This window comes from Actinia tenebrosa, unplaced genomic scaffold (assembly GCF_029948245.1).
Source record: "Actinia tenebrosa isolate PJP-AT-01 unplaced genomic scaffold, QUT_ActTen_1.0 PGA_scaffold13__45_contigs__length_12533684, whole genome shotgun sequence".
Taxonomy (NCBI): domain Eukaryota; kingdom Metazoa; phylum Cnidaria; class Anthozoa; order Actiniaria; family Actiniidae; genus Actinia; species Actinia tenebrosa.
In genome coordinates this window covers 4,236,553-4,256,741 of record NW_028292573.1, presented here as the reverse complement: position 1 = coordinate 4,256,741, position 20,189 = coordinate 4,236,553, and the positions used below count along the sequence as shown (strand labels likewise).

Below are 20,189 nucleotides of genomic sequence, written 5' to 3'. Positions count from 1 at the left end.
TATCCCTGTGGTTTACCCGTCATGCATCATTGCATTCCCACTTCAGAAAAGAAATGGCGGGACTCACGGTTTTTGTTTTGTTCTTGACAACCTGGATTTTCCAAGCGTATGCTTTCAAAATTCCTTATTCAGACCCCAGTACGTGTACCTCGAGTCAATATTTCAGGTTTTCTTCCCTAGAATGTGTTGAATGTGGGTCAGGAAAGACACGTAGCGACGATGGTTTGTCATGTTTGTGCATCCCTGGTTACAAGATTACAGAAGACAACGGTGGACCTGACTTGAAGTGTGAATCCTGCTATGACAGTGGGAGTAATATTAACAAGACTACGTCTTTAGATGGGTGGTCTTGTGTATCGTGTCCTCTTATTGTCGGTTTTGACCCCAGTAATAATAAATGCTTCGATTGTTCGTCCGGTTCTGTGCCTATCGACAGAAATTTAGATGGAAGCAAGCTTGGTCAAAGAGCTTGTATTACTTGCTTACAAGACACAAGTCCGGTGACGGACGGTGGTTCTTGCAGGCGTTGTCATTCGAGTTTCTTGCAAGCTAATGCATCTAGAAGTGTCTGTGATTGTCCAAGCGATTCCTACCAGGTCACTGGAGGTGTCTGTCTGTCCAAGTCAAAGCTTGTCACTGAAAAAGGCAGTGAGTTATACACGGTAACCTATGACAACGACAAAAAGATTGTTTCCTCATTTTTCAAGGAGAATTTCCAAGCTGCACAGGTCCTCTGTAAAGACTATCAAAATTTTACTGCATGTCAACTTCTGGGAAATTTGTGCGTTTTGCTGGATTACACCAGAGATCTTGCACAATCAAAAACCCAATCAGATGCCTGTAAAGTGTACATAGATATCTCAGCTAATAAGGAGAAGGTTAATGGGAACCCTGACTGGCCTATCAATATGCCGTGGTTATACTTTGCAGAAAGGGACCAAGACGCTGTGGATACCCTTGACAGGAGAGACATCAAAACTAGGTTTACAGCCAATGGCAGATTGACTTTTACTCTTGCTATATTCACCTTAAATGGTAGTTTCACTGGGCTTGAGAATGACACTTCAAGACTCCAAATCTGTCAAGACAGGGAGACAAAGATGGATGCTGCAAGTAAGTTTGCAACAACTTTCATCTCATCCTGCTCTGTTCCAGTCAGCAAACTTCTATCCATGCCGATGTATTTCTACGACATGTACATTCTCTTGGACAACAAAGAACTGTATGCCCTCCCTGTTCTCCTTCAGAATTACATATTTAAGAATGAACCTGTGAACACCAAAAGTGACCGAACCAACTGGCAGTTGACAAGGAGATTTTTCCTGGTAGAGAATCTTGTAGGACGGACATCAGCTAATGAGAAAGTTACTATGATTAGGTATGCGAAAGAGATTGAAGTCATTATACGATTAAGATCATCTAATGGAGAAATCCATCCACCGTACCTCAAGATAACCTATGACTCAATCGATGTGTCAAATGCAGCTGAAGTTGCCAAGTCCAGTAAGTCTGTGTCATACAAAGTCACATATGAGATGAATGATTCTGAAATAAAGGATGATACAATGGTAAGTATGTTATAATCTAAGATTGGCTGTAATCACATGCTGATTAATTCGCTGAGAGCAAATGAATGAATATTTTTGATTCCCATGGGTGAAATTTACTGGTGAGCAAACACACTTTCTACAACCTGTTTTGAGAGATCGTAATAAAACTGCATTTCGTAACACACTGGGTACACATTGTTTTATTCAGTTCTTTACAAGTACAGTCAACTCTCACTACAGCAGACACCCTCAGGACTGTCACTTGTTGTCCGTAATAGCAGGTGTCCGCAATAACGAGAGCTAATTACGGTCATTTCTTTTTCAGTATCCTTCACAGGGGATTTTACTCTAGTCCCTAATAGTAAGGTGTTGTAATATCAGGGTTTCTGCAAGGCAAGAAATGACTGTAGCTAAAAATAACCAATTTAATATAAAAACAATAATTTTGCTCTCCAGTACAGACACGTGACTGTTAACTGCAAAAGGCAGGCCTATTCAGCACAAACATCTTCAAAATAAAAAAACTTTGTCTTTTCCACAGACTGCAATTGGATGTCTATCAGGATTGGGTGCCATACTTGCCCTCATCAAAGTTCTTGGTTGGCAGCGCCGTTATGGAACTGAGAATATAGACTGCCCTACCCTGTTGAAGTGGATTCTGTACTCATTTGGATCCTTGTCTACCATGTACTTTTGGATGATCACGGGCCTCTCCATACAGTGGCTCATTTTCTTTAAACAACAAGACATTGTTTACCGATTCCTTCCAAATGAGAGTCAAGGAAGACTATTCCGTGATTTACTCATTGTTGCTTTTGTGTTCAAGTTAGTTGATGTGGTCCATTTGATAGTGGTACAGATATCTATTGATATATTCTTCGTTGATTGGGAGAGGCCAAGAGGTAGAATAACCCAGCCTAGCCAAGGGGGTGAAAATGCACCCATGGACGCACCCATTAGCATCTGGAGGACATTATTTGTTGCAAATGAATGGAACGAGATTCAAACAATGAGAAAAATTAGCCCTGAATTGCAGATCTTCGCCACACTGTTCTTCCTCAAAGTAGCTGGCTTTGAGCACCTCGCTACTACAGACCCCATAAGTCGTTTTAAAGTGGATCCTACGACTGAGTACATTGGAGAGTACAGCCCTATTCTTAGGTTTGCAGTCTTAACCATGGTATATTTGTGCATAGAGTGTGTACAGTGGTTTTACTTTGCTTTTATTTACGAGAGGTTTGTTGGCGATGCTTTGGGAGACTTTGTAGACCTGTGCTCTATGGCAAATGTCAGCATTTTTATCATGGAGAACACCCTCTTTGGATACTACATCCATGGCCGATCGGTACATGGTCGTGCAGATACCAACATGAAGGAGATTAACGAGCAGATTAAGAGAGAAGAGGAGGACTTGTGTGGCAAGCGAGGGTTAGAGCCTAATTCTGATCACCAGACGTTTGAAGCAGGGTTACCTCATAAGTTTCGCCAGCAGTACAATCAGGTTGTGGAGCCACTACGGCACAGGGACCAGCAAGCACAGAGAAGAAACCTTCCATCATCTGCACCAGGTAATGTTATATATTCGTAAAGAAAGTAATAATTATAAATAGAACAAATTTAAACTAAGTTAGTCTTAGCTTGGCTAAGACCAGCCCAGAGGTTGTTTCAGGGTTTGATCTCTGAGTTAATCTTGCCCTGACTTAGATCAGCCCAGAGGTTGTTTGAGGGTACCGACATTTGAAAGTACTGACTTGCAGCGCACGAGCCAGATATGACATGCCATAACACTGAAATGGCTTCCCATAGGAATGGTTATCGCATGAGTGGGAAAGATACGGTGCTGTCGTACAACACGTACACGGTACGACCTGCCGTAAAATTAAATCGCTTCTTACCGTCTTCTAGTAATTCGTCCAATCATAACGCGTAACTACTGCTACGCTAAGATATGGTACGACTATACCACGACTACAGATTGCCGTGTCGTTTCCCACTCGTACAAAAACACTATTCAAAATGCTTGTTTGTTTTTTTTCAGGTGCGACAGGTAGTCTTCCCATAGCAGTAGAGCGCAGTATTCAAGCTTACATGGCAATGAACAGATTTCTATCTGGATTCATCGACCACTCGCTCCGTGATCTGGACTATCTGGTCTACGACAAGCTTCTCTTTGAAAGAATCTTCAACATAGAGGTAAGGGAACAGCCAGTCGATAAAGCCATCTTCTACAAGGACGACGGAAAGTCTTTCAATTCTGTGCTATTTTATGGTAACGAATGGACGCTGATGTTGTTTGATTTGCTCTTCTTTGGTATTGTTGACTATATCTCTACGAACTATGTGTTAGCTGGGGTGCTGACTTACTTTATTAGTAAGATATTAGTCATTGTAAGGGACAGCTTTGGTAGGAAGAACCTCGCTAGAAAGACAATGGTAGATCAAAGGTTCCTTATTTAATTCCGTTCTACATATACAACGATACTTTTTCACTCATAAGATGCCCGGGAGGGGGGACTCCGGGAAAAAAGTACCGGGGATGCTCGTCGTATCTCTTAGGGGTAAAAATTCGTGATTTGGTATCTTTTAGGGGGTTAAATGCGAATTTTTGAAAATCAGCATTTTCTGGTATCTCTTAGGGTGTCGGAAAAGGAGAGAAGCGTGCATCGGTATGGCTTATTCTAGGCGCTTTTTATATAAAATTTAATATTATTTGTTGTGGTATCTCTTAGGGGTTAAAAATCATTCAGCCACGCCCTTTTTAAAGACTTCCGGTATCTTTTAGGGGTCTTTTTGAAAATTTCCGACGAGCATCCCCGGTACTTTTTTCCCGGAGTCCCCCCCGGGTAAGATGTTGACTCGACTGCTTCTTAACCTTTCATTGTACATAAAAACATGTTTTACTATCATGCAAACTTTATAGAACGTTGTTAAGATAATATAAAGTTTATTTAATTAATAGTGTATTTATCTATTTAATAATAATATCAATAACAACTAGACTTAATTGAGTTGTAATGGAGTCATTTCACTCAAGTAAAACTATCTAAGTTTTACTAACCTCTCTTACCATAACTAGGCTCTTCATGCCTATCATGTTTTTTCTTAAACCCCGTTTACACTGGCGATTTTTGCTGCGATTTTTGCTGCGATTTTTGCTGCGATTTTTGTGGCAATTTTCGGAAATATGAAATCTTTTGTCTTTGGTATCCTGAAAAAAACTTTACGAGTAAATTCTTTACCATTATTCATTATGGACAATATCGCATAAAAATCGCAGCAAAAATCGCCGCAAAAATCGCTAGTGTAAACGGGGCTTTAGAACAACCTTTCTTCGATCTTTAACTTTATCAGACTTATTTTAATAGTTTCAACTATTAAAATAATTTAAAATAATTTATTAACTTTTTAGACAATACTTCATATTAGCTCAAAACTAACTATACCATGGCTTTACATGGTTTCCAGGCTGAACCGATCAAAGAGCGGGAAAACGCACAATCCAATCACCATACGTTCTAATAGTATGTGGACGGCATTGGCATTTTGAAATCTTGCTATCGCGCGTTTACCGCTCAAAAATACTTTATATTTATAGTCTATAATCGATTTTATTCTGCTAAGATTTGTTAGTTTGAACTTCTTAGGTACCTTACAGTAGGCGTTCATTAAAACCATGCGTTTGCTTAAACTCGTGTCAATTATTTTGTAGTCTTCCTCAAATAAGTCCTCCGCCCTCTGCGTATCTTTACCGACTGGCGCGCGACGTGGACCTCTCGCGCCCTTCGTCGCTCCTTCGCCGCCCCTTGACCGCCCTCGAGAAATTCCCGTCTCCCACAAATACAATATGTAAAGACTCGCAAGAGAGGTCCACTTGGGGCACTACATTTTGATCTGAAAACGTGACCCAATCGAGCAAGGGTTTATATTCCGTATATAATAAAAAGAGAAAAATAAAAGAAAAATTAGGTTGAAAATGAAAAAAAGGTAGTAACCAAATATTACTGCCGTGCAGGAGCTCTGTGTAAGGGGTCGATTTCCCAGCTGGAGCAAAGATCAGCTGCATCAGAGTCTTATAGATACAAAAGGAAATAGTTCTGCCATTGTAATAAAAGTTGTGGTAGATAGCTCGAAAAGCTTCTGCCTTGGGGTTCCTGTATCGAGGAGGTACTGGGTACGAGTGTAGTGCATAGCAACAAAAAAGTAAACTATCCGCCATTTTGTTTCGTCTCGTCGAAGTAAAAAGGCAATAAATATCCTCAAATTTTGATTCATAACGTCCCTTAAAGGAAACTTTCCGATTTCGGATGCATCTTTAGAGTTTTAACAATACTGTAGCTGTCAGGTAGAAGTAATTTATTGGCATTTTGTTACCATACGATGTGAAAAAATTTGTCAATCTTTCTTGACGTCGCTAATAATCAAGTCTCAAGATGAGTAAATCTAGGCAAGAAAAATCACGAACTCCAGCACAAACTGCTCCTCCACCTCCAGTTAGTAATGACATCGTACCAGGAAGATTCACAGACTCTGACTGGTAAGTATATGCACCTTGACTTGATGCTGAGCTCTATCTGTAATAGTATTTTGAAAATATAAACTTGGGTATTTTATTTTCATTTGTACGTTCGTTCGTTTAGTCTATTGTCTAATAATTTTTCATGGGTATTTTCATCTTTTGGCTGTGAAATTTTAAAAGCATTATGACATTTATTTAACAGTTTTTACTATTTATTTTTGACTCTAAGCTTGTGTAAAAAAAGTTGGCAAGCTTATAATAAGTTCATTGTTGCAATGATTATCATTTTAACTTGATCGGCAGGCATCAGATGTTAGAGTCAGAAGATGGAGAAGACTTTATATACGATATTGTACAAGAAGTTGTGGAGTCCACAATGGCTGTGCTTCATGACCGGTATATTCAGAACCACACGTTACCCTACTCTGTACAAGAAGTTAAACAGTTGCTACTGGACATTATTGAGGTATGCAAAAGCTGTCTGTTGCTCATGGACCTAAGTACTTATGAGTATTATGAGTACAAGCAAGAAGAGAGATCTTTAACAAATTCTCTTGAGTGACGACGAAACAATGGCTCCAAGTCAAGGTTGGACTTGTATTAAAATACTATAAACTAATTATGATTTTGAGACACAATACCACGAAATATTGACGGCTAGTTGGGAGAAAATATATTCGGTATTGGGTGGAGATGCGAAGCTATGGCACAAGCAACAGGCGGAAGCAACAAGCGTAAAAATTTGACGTGCATGCTCAAGCTTTATTCCTATTCTTCACGCATTAGCCAATCACAAACCTCAACTTGGAGCCATTGTTTTATGGTCACTCATCATTTCATGGTCATGCATATTTGTGAATTCTGCATTTCCTGTATGATATTATCAAATCCAACCTTGACTTGCAACCATTCTTAGTGACTTCAAAATTCATTACATACTGACCATAATATTTCCTTTTGGTGGCTGCCTTTACATCTAATCAAGTAATGATATCATATCAGTCCCCTTCTAATCATTTTAAATTTTTATTCAAAAGTGGCAATTTTTAGCTTGTGATGGTGGAGAAGAAAATCCAGCAGAAGATCCCACATGGTTAGAGGAAGATGGTTAGTACTAATGAAGATAATTTTTTAGGCAGACATACAACATTAATTTTGTTTAAAGGATACCAGTATAGTTTGCCTTGGCAATGTTGTTGAACGCCCTTATTTCTAAGGATAACCCTTGTTAATTTGAACCTGTTCTAAACATGATGTATTCTACCATTAACTAAAGATGTCAGTCTACTGAAAATACCAGTATTCAGATGTGCTGTAATTGCAGCAAAAGGGCCGGGATAAAGGGTGAACAAAAACCACACTGCATACATTTACAGGCTTTTTTACATTAAACCTACACATTTCAATGTGAAGTTGGCTGGTTTTACGAATAAGGCATGTAAACACTTGTTTGACAGCAAAAAGTAGAAGTATGCGAATATATTAAATAAGGTCATACTCTTGTGCATTTTTCTGTAAGAGGAGGGTTAGCAAAATAATTTTGATCATGGTACACTTTATTCACCCCCCCCCCCCCACACACACACACCCCTAAACATTAACAAGTCCATTATAAGGATCTTTTTTTGAATCTCATTTGATATTCCTATGATTCTATTTGTAGAGCCTTTAGCACCTGTAACTGACTCATGGGCACAAGGTTCTGTGCCAGTAGTGATAGAGAGATCAACAAGTGCTGCTAGTTCTACAGGCACTTCTGTTGCATCAGAAGCAAACAGTGAGGACTCTTGTATTGAGGAAGACAGACCAGGGTTAGTATTATGATAGTCTAATGATTGACTCTCATATCTGGGAAGGATGGTTTGGGTAGCCGTGATAGTACTTGCCTCTCACAAAGCCAAATCAGGTTTAATTTTCGGAATTGGTGTCATACTTTTTGAGTTACTTAATTGTTTCTCCCCTGTGCTTCAAGGGATTTTTTCAGGTTTGTCAGTTTTTCTCCCTCTACAAAAATCAACTTCCAAATTTAGCAAAAACCAAATCAAGCTAGCAAGGTTTCCATGGCATCTAAGCCACAGGTCACCCTGACACCTACCACATTGAATTTTTCAGTGGAGTATTATTTGATACTAACCAGCAGACCAAATAAAGGAATAAAAGGGTGGAATAAAAAAAACTGTAGCAGCAACTCCTGTAGCTAGCTCTAGTGATCCAGCAAACAAAGCAAAGCTGGCAAACAGCAAACTGCTCAAACAGCCACCAAGGCAAAGCAAAGATGAGCATGGTGCACATGATGTTGTGACACGTACCCACTGATCACCACTTGATTGATATCCACATTTGTTTGATTATTTCTTGTAGGGCTCCAGAGCCACCATTTCAAAATCTAAAGGTATCAGATACTCCAGTCTCCATTACTAGTCCTCTTCAGCCATCTGCTCAAGACACACCACAGATTGAAACCATCCAGCCTAGGCCACCCTCAAAGAAAGTATGTTAAGAGGAAATGTTTTTCAATAATGAGCAATAATGGCAAAAAGCACCAAAAACTAGACTTTAGTATGGGTTTTGATCTCAATTTTCGTTTTGGGTTAACACTCAAAACCTTTTTTAAACAGTTAGAAACTTATGTACCTATGATAAAATGCCTGTTTGAAGCAGTATTTTCAATTGTACAAAGATGTTTCATTGCATTTGTGTTAGAATGTTGGTTTGTCAGGCTTTTTTATAGAAAATATATGGGAAATAAGCAAAGATTTTAGCCTCGTACAACAGCCTTTTTTCAAGAAAATAGTTTTTGGCGCTCACTGCTTGAATACGAAAAAGAATTTTTTCTCTCTTAATTTGTAATCTACAATTTATCTTATGGCATGTGATTGTTTCTACAGCAACCTGCTATGAAGCAAAAGAAGCGTACTGGTCCATTAAGGGCCCATAGAGGGAAATTGCCACCATTCTCTGGTGTAGATTTGACATCAGTAACTGATGTTCGAGTTATGGAAGGCCATGATTTTAACCAGGGCGCACCAAAGCTAGATGAGAATGGAATGGCTCTTTTATCATCTTCAACTTCAATACTTAAGGTATGCATTGATAAGTAAATATAACTGCTGTTTTTGAATGTCAACAAGAATTTGTATCTTTTCTAATTATATTAATATTATTAAATTTAGTGATATATGTTATAATGTAAATTGTTAATATTGTGTATATTACGTTCACATTAAATATATATTTTTTCTTCATCTTTTTATCCTTCCTTCTATCTTTCCTTCTAACCACCATCACCATCGTCCCCCTCCTATCCTCCCTTCCTCCCTTTTTCCTTTCCTCCTTATCTTTCTTCCGTCCTAAGATCCTTCCTTCCTTTCTTTCTTCCTTTCTTCCTTCCTTCCTTTCCCAAAGTCACTACCATATATTTTAATGAGCTTTAAAACACCCTTAAAAATAAACTACAAATAACGTAAACATCGACTTGACAATTCAACAGTCTTAATAAAATCCAATCTGTTATAAATCTTCTATATGAAAAAAAGGTTCGATAAATGTTCGATCTTTAGATTTAAAATTTTAAAACAATAATTGAACTAAGCCATGCATTTTAAAATACTAAATATACATAAAATCCTTAAAGGCCAGCAGCTACTCATCTAGTATTAACAGCAACTGGTATTATGATCAATATGGACATCATGGATGTTTTACCAGCACTGCTAGCAGTCAGGTAGGGTATACTTAGGGACTGTTCATTTTTTACCAGGGAGGGGAGAGGAGTCATTAAAAAATTTGGCTCAAGACAGGGGGAACACAGACAAAAACATCCGAGTCGCACCACACTTTTGCAATGAGCAGAATGAAAAACAAGGGTGGAGCAATTTTTTTATGCAACCATCGAGAGGGAGGCAAATTTCTTGTACATGTGTTACCATGCAAATCCCACTCACCTCCCTCCCTGGTAAATAATGAACGATGGTCCCTTAAATGATTCATACTATATCATAGTAAAGAAGTCTAGAAACCTTAATAAAACTCAGGAATGTCAAAAAAGAAATCAAACCATTGCGAAGTTTTTAAAATGGGACAGAATTCTACTTGTTTGTCCTAAACTTTAATGTGGATTTTTTCAGCCAAGCTCACATAATTTTTTTAAATTTTAAATTTTAAAATTATAGTCCTAAGTCCTTAATAAATGGTGTAACATTTTCACATCCAGTTTGTATTTTTTTTGTACATTACCTGGCTGTGTATAACCCTTGCATAATGCATAAAAGATCAATTGTTTTCTCATTCAGCACCCGGCAACATTCCATTGGTATACTAGCTGTGGTTACACATGTAATGGATATTTCTCTTGTTATTAATGTGAGGAGGTCTCAATGGGATTGAGCACTAAAACGTAAGATATATTTACTTACAGACCCAATATGGACGTCCACCTGGCAATAAAGACGTAGTGTATGACGAGAGAGGTAATGTTAGAGCCGTCATTAGGATCAACCCAGAAAAACTACCATCCCACAGGTAGGTATTTAAATGCCTCTAACAAAATACATGTTTTCTTTTATCTTTAGGGTGGTTGTAAGCCTTGATCAACGGAGGGAAAACGGACTATAAAATGCTCTGTTTTTAGAAATTTTCTGGATTGTAGAAGCATTTTAATTGTTGAGATCAGAGCGCGCGTACTATCCTAACTATAGAATAAATGTTTATAAAAATGTGAATGTGATGGAATAGACCTCTTTGGTTCTGGAGTGCTGGAGCGTAATGTTGTCCCATTTCAGACCACGTGTCATTCACGTGTTATTCATGTGTCTTCTCGTGTGTCAACCGTTAAACAAAGAAATGATACTCTAGGGAATGACACGTGGTCTTGAGAATAACATTCTTTGTTTGAGTTGTAACCGTTATTCATGTGTCTTCTCATGTGTCAACCGTTAAACAAAGAAATGATACTCTAGGGAATGACACGTGGTCTGAAATGGGAAAACATTACGTCAGAGCCGATGAGGTCTATTGACAACATCCGTTTAACCATTCATAGCACGCGTGGTTACTATTGTCCAATCAGATTGCTCAGACATGACACTATCACGGCACGGTAATATTTGTACCATAAGTTTCTTCGGTTGTTATGGTAATCAAACTGGCAGCAAGAAATTAAAACTCGCTCGGTCTTTTTTAGGGTGCGCACAAAATTCACAGTGGTTGACCAAGAGACTGAAGCCCTACAGTTGCGCAGCAAGAGGAAGACGGTAAAATACACGGCAAGCAAGAAAGACACGACGAAGGGTATGAAGACTGTTAAAGGCACTGGAGGAGGTCTTGAGGCTGCGATCACTGTCGGTTCTAATGAAGGGATAATATACACCCAGAGTGCAGCAATAACACCACTACCCCCACCTCTGGTAAGTACTATACATATCAGCGCAGCTGAGGTATCTTATGTTATTCACAGACTGACGCTAAAAAAGATCTACAGCTTGCTATAATATTAGCCAATCAAATTTCACTATTCCCATGACTGTCCCTTAATGAGATTCTTGTCATTTAGTGAGTAAATGACAAGGAAATAGTTTCAGGGTCATACCAAGTTTTGTCAGATTATTATATTTGACATTGGTCTGCTAATGCGTCGTCTTTCACCGCTGTGAGTCCAACGGGTCGGTTCACTGGTTCGAGCCCTGCGATCGCCACATGTGAACGTTGTGTATATATAATTGAGCGTTGTGTGTATAGAATATTCGAATAGTAAGAAGTCTGTATGGAGGATACCGGGCCCCACGAGCTTCTAGCTTTAAAGCCTACCGTGTATAAATAAAAAAGATTTGTTTAATTTATTTACTTTGATTTTGCTTCAGGTTGATTCCATGGATGTGAATGCTGGTGTAATCGTGCGGGAAGGAGATGTCACAAGGAGAGGTCCAGTTCAGGTAAGAACTACTATGCAAACAGTTGTTGACTATATAATTGCCAAAACTCACGGCAAGGATGACCCATGCTCTAACACCTGACGGTGCTGTGATCCAGTACTGTGATTGGATGCGCATTTCTTTTGCGCGCGCTGATTGGTTCAATTTTCATACCGTGACATAACCGAAATCTGCTCTGCCATTCATTAAGCAGTATTTTGTATGAGTCGGTGGGACAGATACGACAAATTCATCGTAGCAATACCGTGTTTTACCGTAACCACGCATCGTAGTTTGACAAGGAAACTCATTTCAATGCTATGGAATGGTGTACCGTGGACGTGCTGTAAGTCAGTGCCGTATGTTTTCATACTAAGACGGCTCTAAAAATATAGAGTGGATGTATGCAAGTTGTTTTACCTCGGGTATCCCACAAAGACAACAAGTGCGCATCTAACCACCCTAAAAGTGTCTGTCTGTCCTTTCAACTAACTGTAACGCGTATTATTGTGTCTGCAGGCACCACGAAAGATCGACAGACGCACGTCCCCGGCCCAACTGAAACCCCTCGATACTACGTCATCAGCACGTGGTCTATCCGAACAAATCGCCAGGTCCTCTCCCATAGTAAGACCGCTGTACCTATCAGACCCAATACCACCAATACATCCCCAGCCACGCAGTCAGTCTGCCTAAACTAGACTCTATCCCGCATGGGATAATAAAATATACTAATTTATAAGGAGCTGTTTTTAAAAATCAAGTACATGAAAATTGTAAAGGCAAAAGGAAAAGCAGTACTGCAAACAAAAACAAAATAAATAAATAAATAAATAAATATCAATTTTACATCAGTTGAAATAATTTTCCATTTTTTTATTTCAATTGTACAACTCGGAGTTTATCTTATTTGTTCCTATGGAAGTCCTTCAGAATATCTGTGTTTGATATAAAGTGGTGTGTGTTTTTGCTTCATTTGTTGAATATTGACAGGAGCAGACTTTAATTGATACCCACCAGAAGGTTGAATGAAAATTTACATTTAGAAAAGAAACAAGTACTCGTTAGTGAGAACCAACGAAACGAAAAGATTGTATATATTAATCAGGCTTTAAATAAATGGCTGTGTTTTCTTGTATTTTGTGTATTTCTTTTCTTCCTTTACACTCTTATACTTTTCCTTTCTTTTTCTTGCCTTCGTTTTTTCATTCCTTCCATCGTTTTTTCTTTGTCTTGAGGCGCGATTACACGAAACGATTTTCTCTGCAAATTGTATCGCAACGGCGTTGCGACACAAGCTGCATGGAGCAGCATGTAACCTACAGCCGAGACAAGTTGCACCAATCGTTGCGAAAAGTAATATTCGCTTCTACTTTTGGCAACGATTGAGTCTCCGTTGCATCGTGTACACTCTTGCAACTTGTGTCGCAACGCCGTTGCGAGATAAGTTGCAGAGAAAATTCCTCTTTGTAATTGTGCCTTTACTGTTTTCTTGCTTGCTTTGTTTGTTCTTTCTCTTTTTCCTTTTTTTTTTTTTTTTCCTTTCTTCTTTTTTCTCTGTCCAGGTATTTGGCGTTTAATCAAAACCCGAGTATTTTATAAGAAAATGCGCACGAAAGAAGCTAGTGTTGCATTTCGATGTGGTAGCTTGTTATCCTTGGTTCAAGTAAAGAAATCATAATTTTCATGCGACCATGATATCATTTTTTGTTTTTTTAGTGCAACAATCCACGCATACTCATCACTTTCTCGCATTTTTAATACCATTTTTATGCATCAAGTCATGGCAAAACTTATTTGACAAAAAAAATACCAAATAAGGTAATGCACGATATTTGCAAGCGTGTCGCATTTAAACCAATCATAGTACAGTATTCCACGTGCATTCCTTGATAACAGCATTTGATTGGACGATATGGTGTGATTGACATAAAAATATCACGTGGTGATCAGGGCTTTTATAAACTTTGCCAGCGGTTCAGATTCATTCACAGAGTGAACTCATTGATGAAGTTGGTGAATGAGTAAATGGTAAGTTGAGCGTAAAATCCTTACTTTTTTAAAACAAGTATGACCTTTTCTGTGAATAATAAGCTTCAAAAGTGAAATTCTACCAGAAATTTGTAATAATTCTACTATAAATATTTAAAAAATTCAATGGAATTGCAGTGCTATGTTTTCATAAACAAAATCGCCATCTTCACTATATCTCATTCGATGTAGATGTGTCGAAAGCCGTTTTTCCTGCACGTAGAGTTTGCTTTAAATATTTAAAACTTCGTTCTTGTCAAGGCCAAGAAATTTGGTTTTAAAAGCTATTCAAATGAAGTCTTTAAAAAAATTTAAACCAAACTGCAATTATGAAGACTCGTAGCCTGACTTGGCATTAAAAATCATTGACATTATTTGCCGTTTGTATAGTACTTATTTTGTCTGAAAGAAAAATACAGAACGTTAACATATCTGAGAACTAATGATATTTCAAAATTATTACCGTTAGTGTAAAACTTTTCCCCGCAATTTCATAGCCACGTATTAACGCACTTTATCTTCCTTTTCAGGTGTATTTAATATATGGCCTCAAGCAAGCCAAAGCAAGCTTCACGATGGTCGACCAAAAAAAAAAAAGAGTAATTCGCCTTGCACATATGATTCTTGAGCAAGTTTTAAATTTTTTTCCAAAACCAATTTCACTTGAATTCACGTTTTGCTCTTTACTTGCTCGGGGTATCAGTGCTCAGTTGTAAATTATTGCTTTTTCGTTCCTTAATTGAATATGGAACACTAAAAATAGTTCATTGACTAGCAGTAATCATTTCTAAATCATTATGTCCATCAATTTTGGCTGTATATCTGATTATTGCAAGTCAAGATTACTTAGGCCTAGGAATAGGTTAGGATTAGCGGGGCTTCGAGTATACGAAGCCCTAAGACATGTATAGGAGAAGCTACCACGTGTAAATGTAGGTGGGGTTTAGTGTTTTTGACTGGCATTTGCCAGGGTCAATTGGCCAATTCTAGGTTAGTTTTTTTTCAATTAGGCAACGCTGGACATCACTGGAGACGACTTGGAGACGACCTGGATCAACAAATCTATTCAATACGTCTTGTTTGATTTAGAATGGAGGATTTGTTATTTGTTTTTATGCAGTGCTGGTCGGTTTTTTCATCTCACACACCATCTTAAACTGCGCCTAGGGTTTAGTTCGGTCTTTCGGTTCTAAGGTTAGCGCCGGCCATGTATTATGTGACACGAGTGAACGGTCACTTTTTCTCTCCATGATAGCGAGGGGGAAAGTGACTGGTTGCTTGGTTACCTGCAACATCAATAACTTTGGCACAGTCAAGGTTTGACCAAGATCTTGTCTTTGGGTTCCCTTTTGCCGGCTCTGGAGTCACGAACGGAAAAGGGTAGCGGAGCAGGCAAGAGGGAGCTTGAAACTGGTCTTGGATTATGGGAAACAAAAAGTAAATTTTTTTCGGTACCTAAATTTAAGATTGGCAACTTGTTTACTAGATGGTTGAAATTTTTAAAAAATTGGCTTTGATTTGGGTTATCTTTTTGCATTTCTATTTTCACTCTTTCACTCATTATTCCTTCTTTCCTTTCATTCATTCATTTATTCTTTCTTTCTTTTTTTTCTTTCAATTATCCTTCATTTTTTTCTTTTCGGAGCAACAAACCTTGGCTACACGCGTGTCATTAAAATAACAATCCTCCAGAACTTTAAGGACTAACCTCGTTCACAGAATGCCACGACAGAATCTTTTTACTTATGTTAATAGTCATTTTGATGTGAATTTATTTTTTGTGGTACGTCGTGGCATTCAACTTGCCTTTCAGCAGTCTACCAAGAACAACCAGACTTGGTTGCGAGCCCGCGATAGAATCAGTGGTAGCTTCTTAGCCTAGAATTTTCTAGAATATTTTATCTAGTATCATTATTGCTGTTTATGTTGATTATAATGTTGATTATTGTTGTCTCGTAATGTTTGAATCAATATTAAATGTTGATACAAATATTAGTAATTGTTCACAGTAAATGTGTTCAATTCTCTCCCGTTGTTTTGTTTGCAAAATACGGGGCTCAAAAGATTGTTGTTCTTGAATAACAATCGCCAAACATAGATTATTCATAGGTTTTCATAGGCTTCTTTTTTTCGGCCCGGATTTCGACGCATTTCAATAGGTTTCCGACTACAGGTTTTTAGGATAGTAGAATAGTACATAAGTTAACTTGGCTTTTTTCTATATCCCTTTAGTACTAAGGATTGTTTAAGATTTATATGTCAAGTTGTGTGTGTTTGGTATTCTAGTGTGAGTGAGTGTGGGATTTGTTTTTTTTTTCCAACTGAATTTGACTACAACTAAGTTTCGATTTCATAGTTCATAAATATCTACAAAATAGTTAAGATTTTCCTGCCCTGAGAACATCATTATTACATGTCATTGATTAAATAATCAATTCATTTCATACGTAAATATTCATTGTTAGATTAGAACTGAACACTGATTGTATAGCCGGTTATTTTTCATTACTGTAAAAAATAAGTATATGTAAATTAATAAACTTATGGTTTCTTAATCATTATAATTAGTTTTATCTTACGTTTTGTGTGGTTACGTTTTGGGTTTTTGGTTCTTGGATATTCCAGAGCCGGTGGTTGTAAGTACTTTACGGTAGGGTTTGTGACCCTATCTTTAATGAGCTGCTGACACAGCTCGCTTACTTCTGCTGAGATCTCGTGGAATATCCACCCCTTTTCTCGATTCATTTCGGCTATTTTTCGATCACTCGATCCTACTTTAAAGGTTATTTTTCTCTAGTTGTACATAATTCCTACTTTCGACAATGTATTTTTTGATGACTGTAAAAAATAAGTATATATGCTAATAAACTTATGGTTTCTTCAATAATTATAATAGATAGTTTATCTGGTTGTACGATTTGGGTGTACATGGTTGTGGGTTTTTTGGTTCTTGGATATTCCCGAGCCGGTGGTTGCAAGTACTTTACGGTAGGGTTTGTGACCCTATCTCTAATGAGCTGCTGACACAGCTCGCTTACTTCTGTTGAGTTCTCGTGGAATATCCACCCCCTTTTCTTGATTCAATTTCGGCCATTTTTCGATCGCTCACTCTTACTTACTTTACAGGTTTTTTCTAATTGTAATTCTTATATTCGAAAACGTATACTAACTGTTCAATTTCGTTTTAGCATTATTAACTCTGTTTTTGTTTTTGTTTTTTTTTTTTTTTCTCGTTTACTAACTTTTCTCTTTCAGGTTATCCATACTAACCTTTATCTTTTCTCGCTGCAGATAACAAATTCCGCGCGCGTTTTTAGTTACGCATGCGCATAAGATTGTTAATTTTTTGGCGCAAAAGTGAATGTAAAAATCTCTTACCATAAAATAAAAAATAGCCTTTCAATTTGTAAACCAACGTTGTCAATAAAGTTGTAGCAATTTTTTGTTAGTTAGATCGTTGTATAGTTTAGTGACGGACTTCTATTGTAAGAACATTGACCGCCTTCAATAAAATTAGCCGGCTTCTTTTTTGTCTTGCTTTTTCGGTCTACGTTTTTGGGAGCCATTTCTTCTTCTATTATGACTTTTAAGTTTACTAACTTTTGACTCCATTCTGTTTCAGGTATTTACTAAATTTCTCTTAACTCGTTTCAGAATAATACTCTATACTCTTGCCGACTACTTTGATGAGAGACTTTAGGCGGATTTCACGCGTAGTAGATTGTTTCATAAAACATGACGTTTCGACTGCGCAGCTATGGCAGTCTTTTTCAGAATAAAGTTTATTCTATCGACTCTTTGCAGAAATTTTCAGTTGTATAATTTGAACCAATGATTTGCAAAACGATTAACGATAATCATGATCCAATCTGGACTGAAACTTGTTGTCAGATTGTTTTCAAAATTGAACTCTAATGAGATTTTCTGCGAGATCAATCAAGTACTAATTTTATATTTCTTTTCTTTCTTTCTTTCTACTATTGATTTTAGAAGGTAGAGATAATCATCCCGTTTTGATAGCTTAGAGGTCCAACAGTTTTTACGAACCAAGAGTTCCAGCTGCCAAAAGACGAGAGAGCACTCCAGCGGTAACCATAACAACGAAGTAAAATAATTAGAAAGTTGAGTTCGCCTTGAATTCCAAATTCTATATAACCCCTTCATGTCAAGTTTTAAATGTCATCTGTTTTTCAGAATTTTCTAGCCCATGCAGACCAAGAATTTCCAGCTGCCATATAAGACGAGTTATCAGAGGCTGCTTTCAAGATAGCGTGTGGTTGTTCTCCCTCTAGTGCTAAGAGTATTTTTTTTCTATTACAATTTCGACTTTTGTAGTGTTTGTTTATCAACAATCAACTAATTTTGCTTTCTTTCTTTTTGTTTAATTTGTGTGCAATTTATACAGGTCGCTGATCATCAAAGTCACCAGATACCCTGCCTACTAAAAAGACTTCAGCTGAAACTTTTGGTTCCTGGCTACAGAACGTTTTGTTTTGTTTTGTTTTACAGATTTTTAATGCAACCAAAATTAAAACGAACTATTTCCAGCAAACTAAAAAAACACTGAAACTCTAAACGTTTTAAACTACAACTCTGAAACTACACAAAATTTTTAACATTATTTAAACAACTTAAACTTTAAGCCTTATAAACAATTAACTTAAACTTTAAACCCTATTAAACAACTTACTATTAAACTTTAAACAACTTCTAAACAAACAAAACTTTAAACCTATAAAACCAAAAACTAAACTAAAAGTTTAAAATCTAAACTCAAAACTAAACTCGACCATATAAAATAAAATAAATTTTCAAACCAAACTACTGAACTTTAAACTAAAAAAACTAATATCTAAACCTAACCAAATTAACTTCTAAACTGAATTAAAACTTTAAACTTATAAAACCAAATATTAAACTGACTAAAAGTTTAAAATCTAAACTCAAAACTAAACTCAACCATATAAAATCAAATTAAATTTTTAAAACAAACTACTGAACTTTAAACTAAAAAACTAAACTCTTAAACCTAACCAAATTAACTTCTACTGAATTATATGACGTTAAACCTAAACCTAGTGAAGACAAACACTAATCCTAAACCAATGAAATAAAAAACCGTTTGTTGCTCTTTTTGTATTTTGCAGATTATGTCTATGTTGAGTTATTATAATCTACCGAGTGAGATGGGAAAAGATCATCGACTGACGAGGGATATGGATGCTCGTTTTTTTGTCGTTTAGACTTGTTATATATTGTGTAATATCGTATAATTATTAAGAAAGAGGCCTCGAATCTTTTGTAAAAACAAGTGATTTCAATTCAGTAATTAAACAAATTCAGGCTTAAACATATGCAGTCTCGTCTATTTATCTATATTGGGGTTTAGGATGGTTCTTTTCAGCTACCAGAATCCCTTGCACACTTTCCTAGGCTCAGTTAATCAACAAAAATTGTCTTATTATTGTATGAGGCAATACAAATTTAAATAAGAAAGGAAATTCGCCAAGCATTATGGTAGTGGTAGTAAAATGACGTCGAGTTAAGGGTTTAGGGTACTAGGCTCTTGTCCTGAGAATCCCCATCAAGTATGGTTAGATAAATTGCAATAGCCTGATAACCAATCTCAGAATGAGCTGATTGACAGCGATTTTGATATTAAAGTAAAGATGGTTGCGGGGCGAGAAGGGAAACAATGTAAAGATATATCACAATCTCGTACCCAGAGCCTTTTTCTTAGTGCGCATGCTCGATGCGCATGCGCAATAAGAAATAAGACATCCGGGTACGAAATTGAGATCTCGTAGATGCAGCGCATTCATAATTATACTTGCAATAAGTCACTTGCATTATGTCGTCATTTAATACCACTACCAGAACCCTTTTCACATCTTCTTTTGTTTAGTTAACAAGCGTATTGCTATTCTCATGAGGGAATACAATTTTGATGAATAAGGCAGCTTGCAAAGGGCCCTATCGCATGGAGGGCACGTCACTTTTGTCTCCAAAAAAACACCTCAACTTAGTAGTGTACTAGAGCACACTTGACTCACTGTCAAGAGGACTGGGTGCGATTCCCAGCTGAGTTTGGTGGAGTTACGAGACCTGAAAACCAGTCTACTGCGCATGCGCAGAATTAGCGGGCATTTTCTATACGAAGCAGAAAATGGTTAAGGATTGCTT

At 37.3% G+C, this 20,189-nt stretch overlaps 2 protein-coding genes across 3 annotated transcripts; both read left to right on the top strand.

Annotated features, from left to right (window-relative positions):
• The first annotated feature begins 53 nt into the window (after window positions 1–53).
• Window positions 54–5,221, top strand: LOC116299407 (meckelin). Its single transcript, XM_089029240.1, has 3 exons — window positions 54–1,568; window positions 2,092–3,118; window positions 3,589–5,221. Exons 1-3 carry the CDS (start codon window positions 54–56, stop codon window positions 4,005–4,007), a joined length of 2,961 nt encoding a protein of 986 aa, XP_088885366.1. The 3' UTR covers window positions 4,008–5,221.
• Window positions 5,222–5,765: 544 nt separating this feature from the next.
• LOC116299409 (uncharacterized) lies at window positions 5,766–13,113 on the top strand. 2 transcript variants are annotated; one of them, XM_031708064.2, is made up of 11 exons: window positions 5,766–6,084; window positions 6,370–6,532; window positions 7,104–7,173; window positions 7,730–7,877; window positions 8,428–8,557; window positions 8,955–9,149; window positions 9,701–9,790; window positions 10,484–10,587; window positions 11,249–11,471; window positions 11,925–11,996; window positions 12,495–13,113. In XM_031708064.2, exons 1-11 carry the CDS (start codon window positions 5,981–5,983, stop codon window positions 12,669–12,671), a joined length of 1,476 nt encoding a protein of 491 aa, XP_031563924.2. In that variant the 5' UTR covers window positions 5,766–5,980; the 3' UTR covers window positions 12,672–13,113. The 2 variants fall into 2 exon arrangements, with proteins under 2 accessions (XP_031563924.2, XP_031563925.2); XM_031708065.2 differs by lacking the exon at window positions 9,701–9,790.
• The last annotated feature ends 7,076 nt before the right edge of the window (window positions 13,114–20,189 follow it).

Coding starts and splice junctions, on each gene's coding strand:
- LOC116299409 (XM_031708064.2), top strand. CDS start 5,981: ATGAGTAAATCTAGGCAAGAAAAATCACGAACTCCAGCACAAACTGCT. Junction 7,174..7,729: donor CACATGGTTAGAGGAAGATG/GTTAGTACTAAT, acceptor TTCTATTTGTAG/AGCCTTTAGCACCTGTAACT. Junction 11,997..12,494: donor CAAGGAGAGGTCCAGTTCAG/GTAAGAACTACT, acceptor TTGTGTCTGCAG/GCACCACGAAAGATCGACAG.
- LOC116299407 (XM_089029240.1), top strand. CDS start 54: ATGGCGGGACTCACGGTTTTTGTTTTGTTCTTGACAACCTGGATTTTC. Junction 1,569..2,091: donor AAATAAAGGATGATACAATG/GTAAGTATGTTA, acceptor TCTTTTCCACAG/ACTGCAATTGGATGTCTATC. Junction 3,119..3,588: donor CCTTCCATCATCTGCACCAG/GTAATGTTATAT, acceptor GTTTTTTTTCAG/GTGCGACAGGTAGTCTTCCC.